General features: G+C 38.7%; 1 protein-coding gene across 6 annotated transcripts in view; it reads left to right on the forward strand.

Annotated features, from left to right (window-relative positions):
• The window catches only part of kiaa1217 (KIAA1217 ortholog), a 47388-nt gene extending 37475 nt beyond the window's left edge, over positions 1–9913 (forward strand). For 2 of the 6 annotated variants that reach the window (XM_065276426.2, XM_065276431.2), the window contains 8 exons: positions 347–746; positions 1067–1274; positions 1390–1625; positions 1883–2026; positions 3893–4006; positions 6847–6924; positions 7035–8720; positions 9109–9913. In XM_065276426.2, coding sequence (XP_065132498.1) covers positions 347–746; positions 1067–1274; positions 1390–1625; positions 1883–2026; positions 3893–4006; positions 6847–6924; positions 7035–8720; positions 9109–9258 — 3016 coding nt within the window. In that variant the 3' untranslated portion in view covers positions 9259–9913. The remainder of the gene's footprint in view (positions 1–346; positions 747–1066; positions 1275–1389; positions 1626–1882; positions 2027–3892; positions 4007–6846; positions 6925–7034; positions 8721–9108) is intronic. The other 4 variants (XM_065276432.2, XM_065276427.2, XM_065276428.2 and 1 more) reach the window with 4 other exon arrangements.
• Positions 9914–13839: the final 3926 nt, after the last annotated feature.

Here is a 13839-nt window from a genome sequence, read left to right on the forward strand (position 1 = left end):
AGTACAATTTGTCTGTTTTGGGCTACTGTAGAAACTTGATGGCAACTTCCATGTAAGGGGCCCATTGTGTATTTAGATAAAAACAGCTCATTCTAAGGTAATAAAAACTGTGTCATTCATTTTGTAAGGTCTTTATACACCATATAGTTATGTATATTAGCCTATATTACATTTCTGTCAAGTGATCATTCGAAAAGTCCCACATTACCCTTTTAAGAACATTAAATAACACTATATGTTACATAATGCTTTACATGTCAAAACTTAAAATTTCATAAATAATATCTTTTCTTTTGTAGACTCCCTGCAGTATCCTAAAGGGCATTTTTTCTTGTCTTTTCTGTAGATATGCCACTGAAAGCCAGAATCATCAATCTGACATAGTCCCTGTAAAAACAGTTACTGATAATTCTATCGTCTTCACGGAGGGATGCGGATCTCCCAAACCTGTCCGCAATTTTCCCGCTCCACAGTCAAGATCACCTACAAAAGTCAGCACCTCAGAGCCCACACCCTTATCCCCCTACACGGTGCACCGGGTCTGGAGCCCTCCCCTCACACCCATCCACACCCGGGACTCTTCCGCTGTGGCGTTGGTCAACCCCAGGAGCAGAGAAAACAGCCCGGTGCCTCAAAAAAGAGTCGCTCCACAGGGTCAGGAAGCCCTGCCGAACACTACCACCAGCACTGGATCTTTCACACAAACAGAGATCAACTTCAGTACAAACAAGAGCACGTCTGAAGAGGTAATGCTCAACTCTTCACTTTTGGTTGGTTAAGATGAATAAACTGGCACTGACACGAGCGTTGTGGTTATTTACCTGTATGTACCTGTGTTATGTAACTATTAATATCTACTGGATATTCAACGTCCTCCAAATTTACTTAGGGTAATTAAACAAATAGGCTGCATGATGAGACGAGCCATAAAACTTTAGGTAATAAAACATTTATTTATTTAGCTTTTATTTCGCATTCATTTATCAGTTGGCAAGCTCTACCAGCTACAGAAGCAATATAAACAAAGGAGTAATTTCACATACAGTATCTGTTTCGCTCTTCACAGGTCTCAGAAAGAGCATCAGAGTACAGTTCAAGCCTGGTTCATTCTCCTGGAAGAAAAATGGAGAAAGAAATGGACAGAATCCTACAGCATACCCAAGCCAACCTTTTGAAGGCCATACCTGACCTGGAGTTGAGCAAACAGGAGTCCTACCAACCAGCCAGCAGCCTGCCAGACAAGATGGAAGTGGTTCCTATGTCTCCCCAGCCTGGTATGTCCATCTACTCCTGTTGTGAATCTGCACACCACAAGTCATTCATTCAAACTACAGAAGTTGCTGCGTAACACCAAATCGAGATTTATTGGGGCATTTTGTGTTCAAACAGAAGCCACACCACAAGATGGACCCAAAGCAGAAAAACCTGCCCGGGCCAGTTTGGAGAGACCACAGAAGCCGACCATGGAAAAGCCCCACAGGGCCAGTGTTGACAGAGTAAAGCCCAACCCGGAAAACGCCTGCAAATCGCCTCCCCCTCCTCCTCCACGCAAATTCTACACCACAGGAACCGGGCACACAGGAGAGGTTGTCTTCACCACCCGGAAAGAGTCCACTAGCGCTCAGGTGCGTGCGTTGTGCTTTTTCACGTAAAACATTATTTTAGGTGAATTAGATCTTGTTGAACTGCATTCCCAGACAGATGCTCTCATTGGAAAACATTCCTGCACTTGTGCTTGATACTGTATGTGCCTGTATTATGTGCTGTTTTCGTAAATAATAATGATGGAGAGTCACGGTATAGATTCCAGCTGCTCTTGTTGTTTAAAAAAAATAATGGTGGGTGAGGGTCGGTCACACTTGGCTGGTTGTTTTGGCTATAGGAGGCTGAGGAAGAAGCCCCGGAGCCCAAACCCCTGCGCGCGCCCCCAGAGGTCAAGCCCAAGCCTTGCTCCCCTCCCCCTGTCAACACCTCCACCTTAAAAGATGAAGAAGATGAAGGAGATAAGATTATGGCAGAGCTACAGGTGAGCAAACAACAGGCATCCTCTCAGGAGGCTTACGCGCACATTCTTTATTTTACAAGCACAAATACTGTACGAGGGAAACCTGTGGCTGGTGAAGGAAAAAGTGAAAGTAAGGAAAAAAATTAGCATGAAGGTGTTGAGGGACACTGAGCCTGTATGAACATCAAACAGCCACACCAATGTAAACATTTACACAATGCACTTGTGATGAGGTGAATGGGACAATTTGGCATGTTGGGTTTCTCGGAGGTTAGACTTGTGCTGCCCTCTAGAGTTCAGAATAGGTAACTACCTCTGTTGTCAACATAAATCCAGGGCCGTTTCTAATAAAATAAAGCATATAGAATAGAGTACCAAAACGTATATGGACACTTAAGGACACTGTGGTTTATCTATAAAAAAATTATAAGATAAAAAAATTTAATGTAATTGCTTGCATTATCAAAATATATAGACAGACATGTAAAGTAAAATAGAGTACATGTGCTAATAATAAGAAATAGATACTTTGGACAGCTCAAAATATTGTTTTACATTTTTAAATATACAGTACTGTGCAAAAGTCTTAGGCCACCATGCTACCATTAGATGTGTTGTTTTTGCAATTGTATAGTGATCATATATAAGTATTTCTCAGTATCTTTATTAGAATACAACCAGACAATACAGGAAATGTGTATGTAGTATTAAAAACAGTATAAAAATATAAGCTGAAGTGTCAAATATTTAGGGTAAACTCCCCTTTCACTTGAGCAATAGCAGGCAGCTGCAGGATCTCTTAAACCTAAATGAAATTAAATCCTAATTTCTAATTCTAATTGAATGAATTCAGGTCTCCTCAAAACAGCTTAAGATGTGTTTCGTGCCAAGAGACGTCACACTAAATACTGACTGATGCCTGAAGATCCATTTAGTTCTGAAAATTGTATTGTTTTTAATAGGCTTTATGCCCAGCTGCACTACTTCCTGAACTTCAGCCAGCTCCTTGTTTCCTGTCTTCCTTTATTGGACAAACTGATTAATCCAGGTGTGCCTGACCTCAGTTGTCACAACAACGATAATCAGACACACCTGGATTAATCAGTTTGTCCAATAATGGCAGACAGGAAACAAGGAGCTGGCTGAATTTCAGGAAGTAGTGCAGCTGGGCATAAAGCCTATTGTGTGTACATATTTCCTGTATTTTATGTTTGTATTTTTAAAAAAGAGTGAAAAATAAATATGGATTACAACTTTGCTAAAACAACAAAGCTGGTGATGGTGGCCTCAGACTATTGCAGCAGTACTGTATATCTCACATTTTTTGTACCAATTTTCAAACAAAAAGTGTTGGACTTTATAGTATTTAAATTATGGAGCTGCCGAATGCTTTATTCTGATTGGTTGAGAAATGTTCAATGAGGGTATGCATTATTTTTCGATAAAAGCACCAGTGGGGCCCAGTGACTTCCAAGGAGCGCAAAATTGTAAAATATTTTATTTTACAATAAAAAAATTAAATGTAAAATAAAAAGGTAAAAAATACAGTAAATAGTCCAATAAAAATGTACTTAATGTTATGAACTAATGTTTTGATTTACAGATCTACACTCTAAAAAATTTTGGGTTGTTTCAACTCATTGTTGGGTCAAATATGAACAAACCCAACTATTTGCTTATAAATAACCCTATGCTGGGTTGTTGTAACCCAACTATGGGTTAAAACAACCTATCATTTAAATATAAAAATATAAATAAATAAACATATTATATATTAGGTATTATCTACAGATAAATACTTAGCTAAGTACTGCAAGAATACAGCAAAAATACTGCAAAGTCAAAAAAGGACATAAACCTCCACCATGTCCCCCATTACCCCCTCAGGTTTTTCAGAAGTGCACAGTTAAAGATTTACAGCCCAGATACATTGTTGATCTCACAACCCATGAGCCCTCAATCAATGAGAAGGAACCAGGGTTTTCCTTCTCTCACCACAAGGTAATGGATGTGTTGTTGTGTGCTAACTACCCATTCGCAAGTCTCACATCCCATAACCACCTATTGTACCAGCACTAATAAGTAACATTAATACTGATGCACGCTGATGCCTGACCATAACCCCTCCCTCGTTATAATATGTTTGAATGTGTGTCTAACACTGCTCTGTCACTCACAAATCTCCCTCCGAATGCTAATAGATACGGCCATATAAGAAGGGGTGGGTCTGAGTGACTCGGCTGCTAAGAGGGTCAATTAGTTCAATTTGACTTTTGACCTTTTTCCTTTTCAGCAGTCAGACTTTGAGAAAAGGAGAAGGGATATTCACTCTAAGGACATTTTTAAGCAATATTAGTTGATGTTTGTCTATTAAGACAACAATTGGATACACTTACAGTATAACTTTAGTTTCATAAACAGTTTTACTCTATCAACAAAGTTATTGTTTAAGATATAGTTTACCCGTTTTTTCTTTTACCCTCCAATATCATTCTTTGTTTTTCAGAACCAAAGCGCAGGTTTTTTTGAACAGAAGTGTTGTTTTGTGTTTTATGGTTACTAAGGGAGTGGATGGTGACCACCTTCAAGCTTCAAAACGACCATAAAAGTGTTAAAGCTCACATTACACATGCTGTTTTTGCTTATATCATGTTAATCTCGAGTACGTATAGAGTAGTATTACATCCTTCATATATCTAAACAGTCTTTAGTTATATCAGATTAAGAAAAGACAGGTCAGCTGTTCCGATTTTTTTCAAAATACGACCAACCACCTCGAGGCATACCATGGCTGGAGCGAATCACGAGCAAGCAACACACACAAAAAATTATCCCACTATGTCTGGATAACTTAAAATTCATAACCCTGTTGGGAACGCCCCATATCAACGAAATCCAGCATTAAACAAACACACACGCACCACTCTGCTGCTATCCTGGATAAACAAACTATTGTTTCCATAATGTTGGGTTCAGCTGAACAAGCTTCAATTTCCCTCACAAATAAAAACACACTTCTCTGATGATGTCGTTAACTTAATTTCATGTTAGCTCTTGTTTGGGGTGTGCATGCTCAATTCCGGTTAAAGTGCCCATATAAGGACTTCCACTGTACTTCCTGCACTGAATTATCTATAAAAGAAATAAAGCAAGATTGTTACACATAAATCTTTCATGGTCGAAAACTGGCCGAAACTTGTACGAACCCTAGCGAAGCGCATTTGGCACAGAAATACTCTGTCAAACTGCTTTTTTGACACTTTGCCTATGTTTCACATGAGGAATCCAACTCTCAAACGGTGACCATAACTCAAAATGTATGAAATAGCTTTACACCCCCTCTTTAAAGGTCCTGTTCTTTCTGTGTTTTTGAAGCTTTGATTATGTTTACAGTGTGCAATATAACGTGTTAATGTTTTTTTTTTCAATGTCCTAAAAACGGGCTGATGTCTTCCTTGTTCTATGAAGTCTGTTCGCTGTAGGCTTTGAAAGGGGAATTCTGTTAAAGAAAATATATCGCCTGGCAGTAAACTTTAAGCTTTTTCATTTTACACATATTATTTATGCTATTATAGCAACATTACACACTAACTAATGTTTAAAAAATGGGATCAAAAAGAACGTGACCTTTAAACAAATAACTCCACTTGACTCATGCCGTATATTTTAAGTGTCCCGAAAGGCGTCCAAAAGGGTTTGGTTGAAAACAAACTAAAATATAATCATTATTTGATGAAAGTCTTGACCTGTGCCTCTTTTTCAGCACACATTCTCTGTAGTTTTATGATGTTTACTTTTAAATAATGTGTGTAATAATTGAACTCAACAATGATATCCACAGCCGAGACGGTCACCATTCACACCCATAGTAAACAGAAAACCCAAAACAACACTGTTTGTGTTTGGTTTCTGAAGAACAAAGAAAGACTTTAGGATTTAAAGGGGACATTTCACAAGACTTTTTTAAGATGTTAAATAAATCTTTGGTGTCCCCAGAGTATATGTATGTGAAGTTTTAGCTCAAAGTACCATATAGATAATTTATTATTGCATGGTAAAATTTACACTTTGTAGGTGTGAGCAAAAATGTGCCATTTTGGGTGTGTCCTCGTAAATACAAATGAGCTGACCTCTGCACTAAATGGCAGTGGAGTGGTTGGATAGTGCAGATTAAGGGGCGGTATTATCCCCTTTCTGACATCACAAGGGGAGTCACATTTCAATGAGCTATTTTTTCTCATGCTTGCAGAGGATGGTTTACCAAAACTAAGTTACTGGGTTGATCTTTTTCACATTTTCTAGGTTGATAAAAGCACTGGAGACCCAATTATAGCACTTAAACATGAAAAAAGGCAGATTTTCATAATATGTCCCCTTTAAACAAGATAAGGGTGATTAATCATCATCGTTTATGGGTGAACTATCCTTTAAACAATCAGGTTAGATTATGTTTGTTTAAGCTGTTTTCACTCAAACCAGGAGCAGTACTTCAACATTCTGGATCACAGAGCGTCTCTACAAACATTTTATTCCACTAACACACTTTCTTTTAAAAATGAACAAATCACATTCAAAGCATTTGCACACAAGTCTCTCCCCCAAACATCTTTGCATGAAAATCCTACAATTTCTCGCAGCACTGCTTCACAATATACTGTACTACAGATGAGTTCGATTTAAAGGAGTTACATAAGGAAGACATCTCTAGATGGCGCCATTGATTAGTTTTGCTTCTTAATACGTTTACTTAGTGTTATTTAATCATGTAAGCAGCTCACGTTAGGAATGACATACACTGACCCACCTCAATGTAATGACTCTGTGCTAACAAACTGTCCTAGCAGACCAGCACTCATCTATCCGAGGAAGGAACACTATCGGAAAGTAGAGAAGGTAGTGGAACACCTGCCTCATCTGGGGTAAATATTATTTGTTTTTCAGATAATATCATATATGTGTTAATACATTATGTTCACTTTGCTTTAAATGTGTTGTTGTAAGTTCGAATATTTCTCGATTTCTTCATCAGGTGGTATATTGCATCACCGGAACGACTACAAAGACATATGAAGCAGATGACCTAAAGGATCCCGCAGAAGCCACTTTTCCTTCTTCCAAGGTTGCATCTGAGAACACTTCTGACCTTTCCCAGCGATCAAACTTGTTAACATCAGATGATGTATCTCTTACTTCCTTTAACTCAGTCAAGGAGATCCAAAGCAAGTTTAGCAATCCTCAGCACTCTGTTAACTTTTCCAGGAACGGCCCCGGAGCTTTAAAAGAGATGTCACTTATTACTCCCATAGAGTCACTTAGGCATGTAGCACCTACAGCAGCTTCTGAGAAAGTCACACCTGTTGAGACATCAGAGCAGCAGATAGTCTATACATCTAACATGCAAGATCAGGAGACGCCAGTAAAGCAAGGACAAAGAATGACTACTGTTGAAGTTACGCTTGTTAGCAAGAGCGCTGAATATCAGGTTCAAGCACCTGTCAGTCAACCAAGCTCTGACCCATTATGGGCGTCTCAGCCGTGTGATGACAGTGTTACAAATATACAAGAAGTTATAACGAGGTCATCCCAAAGTCAGGACAGATACACCGAAGACGCTAGTTTAAGTCCAGACCTACCAGGAGAAGAAGCCCCCCCTCCGCCAAATAACATCGCTTTTAGGATCACTAAATCCAAAGTACAGGCTCTGTCGACAGGAGAGTATCAACAGCTGGTAAACAGCAAAGGCACGGATGTCCAGACTCTGAGAGTGGGCTCCGAACCAAACCTATTTGCTCCAGAGGACCCTGGATATGATAAGAAGCCGGTTATCATCATTTTTGATGAGCCGATGGATATCCAACAGGCATATAAGCGGCTGTCCACCATCTTTGAGTGCGAGGAAGAACTGGAGAGGGTTCTGTCAGAGGAACGGATCGATGAAGAGCCCGAAGAAGAAGAAGAAGAGGAAATGAACTCAATGGTTCACGCCAGTCAGACAACACCTAGAAATAATCTCATAGATCCATGCAGGACCGAGAACAGGCTTAACAATCAAAGAAGTAGTAGTGTCGGAAACGCAGCATCTCTACAAGTGGAGAACTCATTTGAATCCTCTCTCGATGTTGACGACGGAGACAAAATAGGATCTTCAAAAGATGCGAAAAAGAAATTCAAGTTTAAGTTCCCCAAGAAGCAGCTCGCCGCTATCGGCCAGGCCCTTCGTAAAGGGGATAAAACAGGGAAGAAGACGCTGCAGGTGGTTGTGTACGAGGATGAAGAGGAACCGGATGGAACCTTGACCGAGCACAAAGAAGCCAAGAGGTTTGAGATAAAACCTTCAACAGACCCAGAATCTACCACCTCTCCGTCTTTATCACAAAGCCCGACCTCCACATCCCAGTCCGCCAAAGATAGAACCGAGGAGATCCGTAAGACGACGTATCAAACGTTAGATAGCCTTGAGCAGACCATCAAACAGCTAGAAAGCACCATAAGTGACATTGGACCTGCACTGTCATGTGAAGTCCCCTACAAAGACACCAAGCTTAAAAGAAACTCCAGTCAAGTAGAAACAGAGCAGGACAGTCCCACAAAAACACCACCTCCTCTGAAGCCAAAACCCCACAAGTCATCTCAACATAAGAGACCTAAATCACAGTCTCGTTCCTCCACGAGCGCATTAGGCTCCTCCAGTTCCTCCAGCTCCAGCAGTAAACAGGTCTCTCTTCGCTGCTTCTCTCCCCCCGTTGGCTTGGGTTTGTTGGCTTGGGTTTGAGCCTGACTTTCTATCTAACCACTGACTGAACTGTGAATGTGTTTTGTAGGCGTCTGGGGTCGAGCACACTTTAAGGGCTTGTCTTGGCTGGATGATTCTTGTCCCACTTTTACTGTCTACTTTAACCGTTCAGACTTTCAATGAGGTGGAAACATTGAAGTTTTTTCTCCGTCGCTGTTATGGGTTAATAAACTGCATGTACTTGGGAAATTGGTGGTGGAGTTCAGCATGTTGCCTTTAGTTTTCTATCCACCCACAAATCTCTGTTTTTAGTCTGTCATACACTTAGTTTTCTTTATATCTGACATTATTCCCTTGTGTATCTTTACAGAGCTCGCCAGGTGACTCGCCTGCTTCAAGTCGGATTTCCTCGCCGAATTCCCGCCAGAAGCCGGTGATTGCGGAAAAACCTGCAAAACCCGGGAAACCCCAAAAGCTCCAGGATTCTCAGAGGCAATTCCGACAGGTTGTTCTACTGTAGAGCTGCCAGTGTAAGAGATTTCCTACGGTATAAAGACAAATGAGCGTCACACCCTGTAAACCCGTGAATCCGTTTTGTTGTGGACACACATGGATCCTTGTACACCATTGCAAACACCTGCTTGTGCATGATTGTCATGTACCACAAAGGATCGGACTGTGTAATGTGACTGTGTTGCTTGAGGAGGGATGACTGGATTTTCATTCAGTTGGGAAATGAAAACATTTAAAAGTCGTCCGGTTCTGCATAGTGCCAAAATTCCTTCTTCCCTTTATCCTTCATGTGTAAAACAAACTTTGAGAGAAACACATATGTTGACCCATATTATGCTGTTTGTTATAAGAGCAATATTTTTGTTGGTGGTTTTATGAATATAGAGCTCTATATTTTCACGTATGTTGACTTTCCATGTCTTCCGGCATCTTTGTTTCCAAGCTAACAGGATTGCCTGGTGCTTCCCTTACTTTGCCGCCTTCTAAGATCCCAGCCTTTATACCCAACTCATGGATCAAAGCTTAACCCATGCTCCTAATTCAAACACATCTAGGACTACTAATCAAACATCTTTCTCTTCTTCTAAATCCTTTGTACTCAGTCTGAGACACTGGCCCAGTGGTAGACCCCCTAACCCTAAAAATCAAGTTCTTCTACACACTCAAAATCTCCAGTCCTGCTCGCTGTCTTCATGCTTTTATTCCCACTCATCTTCCTCCAGGTTCCCCCTCTTTCTCTCCTCTATCCCTCAATGCCATGCGTCAGGGTGGCCAAGCTGCACACATGGCTCTATCGTCATCATCATCAGTCACCGGTCTTCGAAAGCCAGCAGTGGCAAAGCCATTCGCACACCAGCATCCTCATCTGAGGACATGGCATCTAACTTTCCTGTTTGCACTCATGCGGGAATTAAAAGTCTGCTTTTAATGAAAGTAGAGACACTGGTTTTGTTATGCTGTGTTTTTGGGGTGGTATTATTTTCTTTGTGCACTACTTCTGAAATCGTAAGAATTCAGCTAAATAGATTTAGAGTCACATACGGTGCTTTAAAAAATTGACTTTTAAGGGGTTTTAATTGTCAGTGTTGGCTTTATGTTTTATAGGTGTGACTTGGAAATATTGTTTAAACTTTACATGGACTATATAAGATTAACATTTTCAAAAGATGGAATTGGATAAATACAGAATATTTAAGTCCGTTTTGTATTTTATAAGTTGCCATATACAGTGGTATTCAAAAATCTGCGAGCACTTTAAAGGTGCATTGTGTAACTTTTAGAAGGATGTCTTAACAGAAATGAAATATAATATACAAAACTATATTTTCAGTGCTGTATAAAGACCTTACATAATGAACTGTATTGTTTTTTTTACCTTAAAATGAGTCGTTTTTATCTACATACACCGCGGGGTCCCCTTACATGGAAGTCGCCTTCATGTTTCTACAGTAGCCCTAAACGGACAAACTGCTTTACAGAGCGCGTTTCATGCCCATGTTGTCTCAGACGATGACATGTTTGTCCTGTGACGGCTACCATAGCTTGTTATTGCATTTCGAAATTGAGATCAGTTGCAATCCGCAATCTCACCACTCGATGCCGATTAAAAACTTTGAAAGTTTTTGTGAAAAAAATATGGGAATAAAATAAATAAATATTTGATATAATTACTAATGTGCAATAAAATTAAACCAAATTTGTGACCATGTTAACCCTTTTGTACAAAAGCTAGATCTCTGTGTTTATATTGGAACGCTCAGATCTTGCTTCAGTTGAATCGCACTGTAAGTACACACCAAACAATACAGCTTTTCATTTAAACAGTACAGGTTCAAAGTAAAAAATACAACTATTTTCAGTAGTTCTTAGATTTTTGAAGCCCACTGTATATCTCTATAAGAAATGTGTTAAACAGGTGTGTTGGATTTGATAGTTTGAACGGGATTGAACTACTAAAGTGCACTCACTGCCAGTTTTAACTAACAATATGCAGCCCATGACCTGATTTGGATGTTTAGCAACAACATTTTTGTTCATTAAAGGTTAAACATGATATGTATATAATGTGAGTGGATAACATACAACCATTACAGTGATAGTGTAGCCTAACTTTGTGTTACAACAGTCTTGTACTCCTTTACATAGCTTTTCAAATGCCAAAAATAATAGTGGTTTACATACTTAAGTATTACTCAAATATTGGGTATTAAAGCTGTTGCCAAACTTAGCTCCTATGCATGCTTTTAATCAGAAGAATTATGCTTGAGAATTATGGTTAATTGCTGTAAATAGTATTATTGATTTTGTATAACTTGTACAAATATTGTGTGAAACGAAAAGCTTGCTAGAGACATTTATCAAATAAAGGGCTGCCAGTGTATTATGAAGTTTTTAATGTTTTTTATATTTTAGTGCGTTTCATTCAAACCAGCTCAACCTCAATGCTGTTTCATAGACCTGACCCTTTTATTTATTCATAGCATCATTTTTTGGCTTCCAGCTCTTCAGTATTGTGCTGCAGAAAGCAGCAATGATGTAAAGTAATAGTGAATGAAATAATCACACAAAAACTGATTTATAGACAGGCGGCATGAATACATGAAAACATTTTTAAATTAATTATTTGTATCTTATGCATTTTTATAAAGGCACCTCCTTCTGTCTTTGTATCTTTATATCTAAGTATTTATAAAAACGTATAAATGCACATAATTCATCAAATCACACTGTGAAATACTTTGGGAAATCATTCTGTCACACTGTTATCATTTAAGTAAAAATTTAAGAAAGGGTATATTGAGATATCAGCGATGAACTGAAGTCAGTGTCTTAAACAAGTCTTATAAACTGGTTTAAAAGCCATTTAAGAACTGTGTCTGTGCCCCTCAGCAGTAATTTCATCATATGAGACATGCAAGCAATTAATATCTGATTGATGTATAAGTCATATCTGTTATGTGGACAGCAAAACTCCTCCGAGACAAATGATTGGCACATCTATTAATTTGGACTTCTCCTCTGTGCTTAGATGTGGGTACTTTTAATGCCAAGTTCAATTCCGTTTTCAAAAATTAATTTACTGTGTCGCTTCAGTAGGTGGTCAGCTGCTCTGAAGATTTCGTCTTCCTGTGATGAAGTTATATTCTTATCTCTCACATGCAAAACGCTATAGACAAGTATTTTCTAAAGGGATTTAAAATGTTTCTGTATTTATCACCATTTCTGGAAATTCACAACAGCACATTCACAAAGAATTATGCCACGCTTCAAATCGTCACTATATTTGACACTAATTGTAAAACAGTAGAAAGTCTGGACAAAGGAACACTGCTGCGTGTTCAATTTTAGGTCCCCATCAAATGTATAATTAGCCAGCTTTAATGAAAGATAATTAGCTTGTATGCAAATTTGGGAATGTCTGAATCCCTAAGCTTTGCACTATTTAATTAGCATGTAATTTGTGTATTATAATACATTTACTATTAAGAAGTGATAAGTCCAAATGCTAGAATGCTTTAGAGAGGGGAAGAGTAATTAAAACACGAGTCCTTTTAGCATTTAAGATTAATTATTGTGTCTCCCGATGTTTTATAGTACAAGAGCATCAACAATGTAAATCTTTGAGGACATTAACAAACCAACAAGGAACTTGTTTAAGTTAATCAAAGATCTGGTCACTAATTTGCATTTTTAATTCAACGCAATTAACAAGAGTCTCAATTAGATAGGAAACCAAGCAAGCTACAATAGCCGTTCAAGCTAATGCAGTTTGTTTCAAGGCACTAAACACCTATGAAAATCTTACACATCATTTACAAGATAAGTTGCATAACTAGAGCAGTAGCAAATTATTACTCTGAAAAAGTGACAGAAAGGTGTCAAGTTAAAATTGAAATTTGGCAGATGAAAACAATTTTTATAGTTTGTGACTAACAATTAAATTATTTTAATGTGTATATGCGTTCCTGAGAATTAAGTCCATGACTTTTGCACTGATAATGCAATGGTCTGGCAAAATCTGAAGTACAGCAATGTGAAGTAGCCTAATTTGATATATAAAAAGCTTAGTTTTATTTCATAATACTGGATGTTTAGTCTGTTTCGAATGGGGGATACCCGATATAAGGAATATACTCATAGCCTTTTTGGTTAAATACCTGTATAAATGAATGAGCTTAAAAGGTTTTTTACAGTTAACTTATGCCCTTGAAAAAAAATTTGGTTCCCCAAAAAACCATTCAAATCATTTTATAGTCCCTCAACCATACACACAAGCAGTGGCGGCCGGTGACTTCTTTTTCGAGAGCACTCGATGCGAAGTTCGTCACAACATGTATGTAGCCCATCATTTTTTCAAAATATGTGTTCTGCGCGTTGAGAGATCATGCGTGCATTACGTGTCTTGTCAAAATAAGTGCCTGCTGCAGATGCGTCTAAAGGGTTTATGATAAAAGAGACGCTCGCGTTTGCCAGATACTCACATAATCTCATGCGTATTCAAAATTTAATGTTAAGGGAGTGTCTTGCGTGTATTTTGTGAACGTGAGCGTCTCTTTTATCATAAATGGTTTTGACGCGTTTGCAGCAA

Source organism: Paramisgurnus dabryanus, chromosome 6, assembly GCF_030506205.2.
Source record: "Paramisgurnus dabryanus chromosome 6, PD_genome_1.1, whole genome shotgun sequence".
NCBI classification, from domain to species: Eukaryota; Metazoa; Chordata; class Actinopteri; order Cypriniformes; family Cobitidae; genus Paramisgurnus; species Paramisgurnus dabryanus.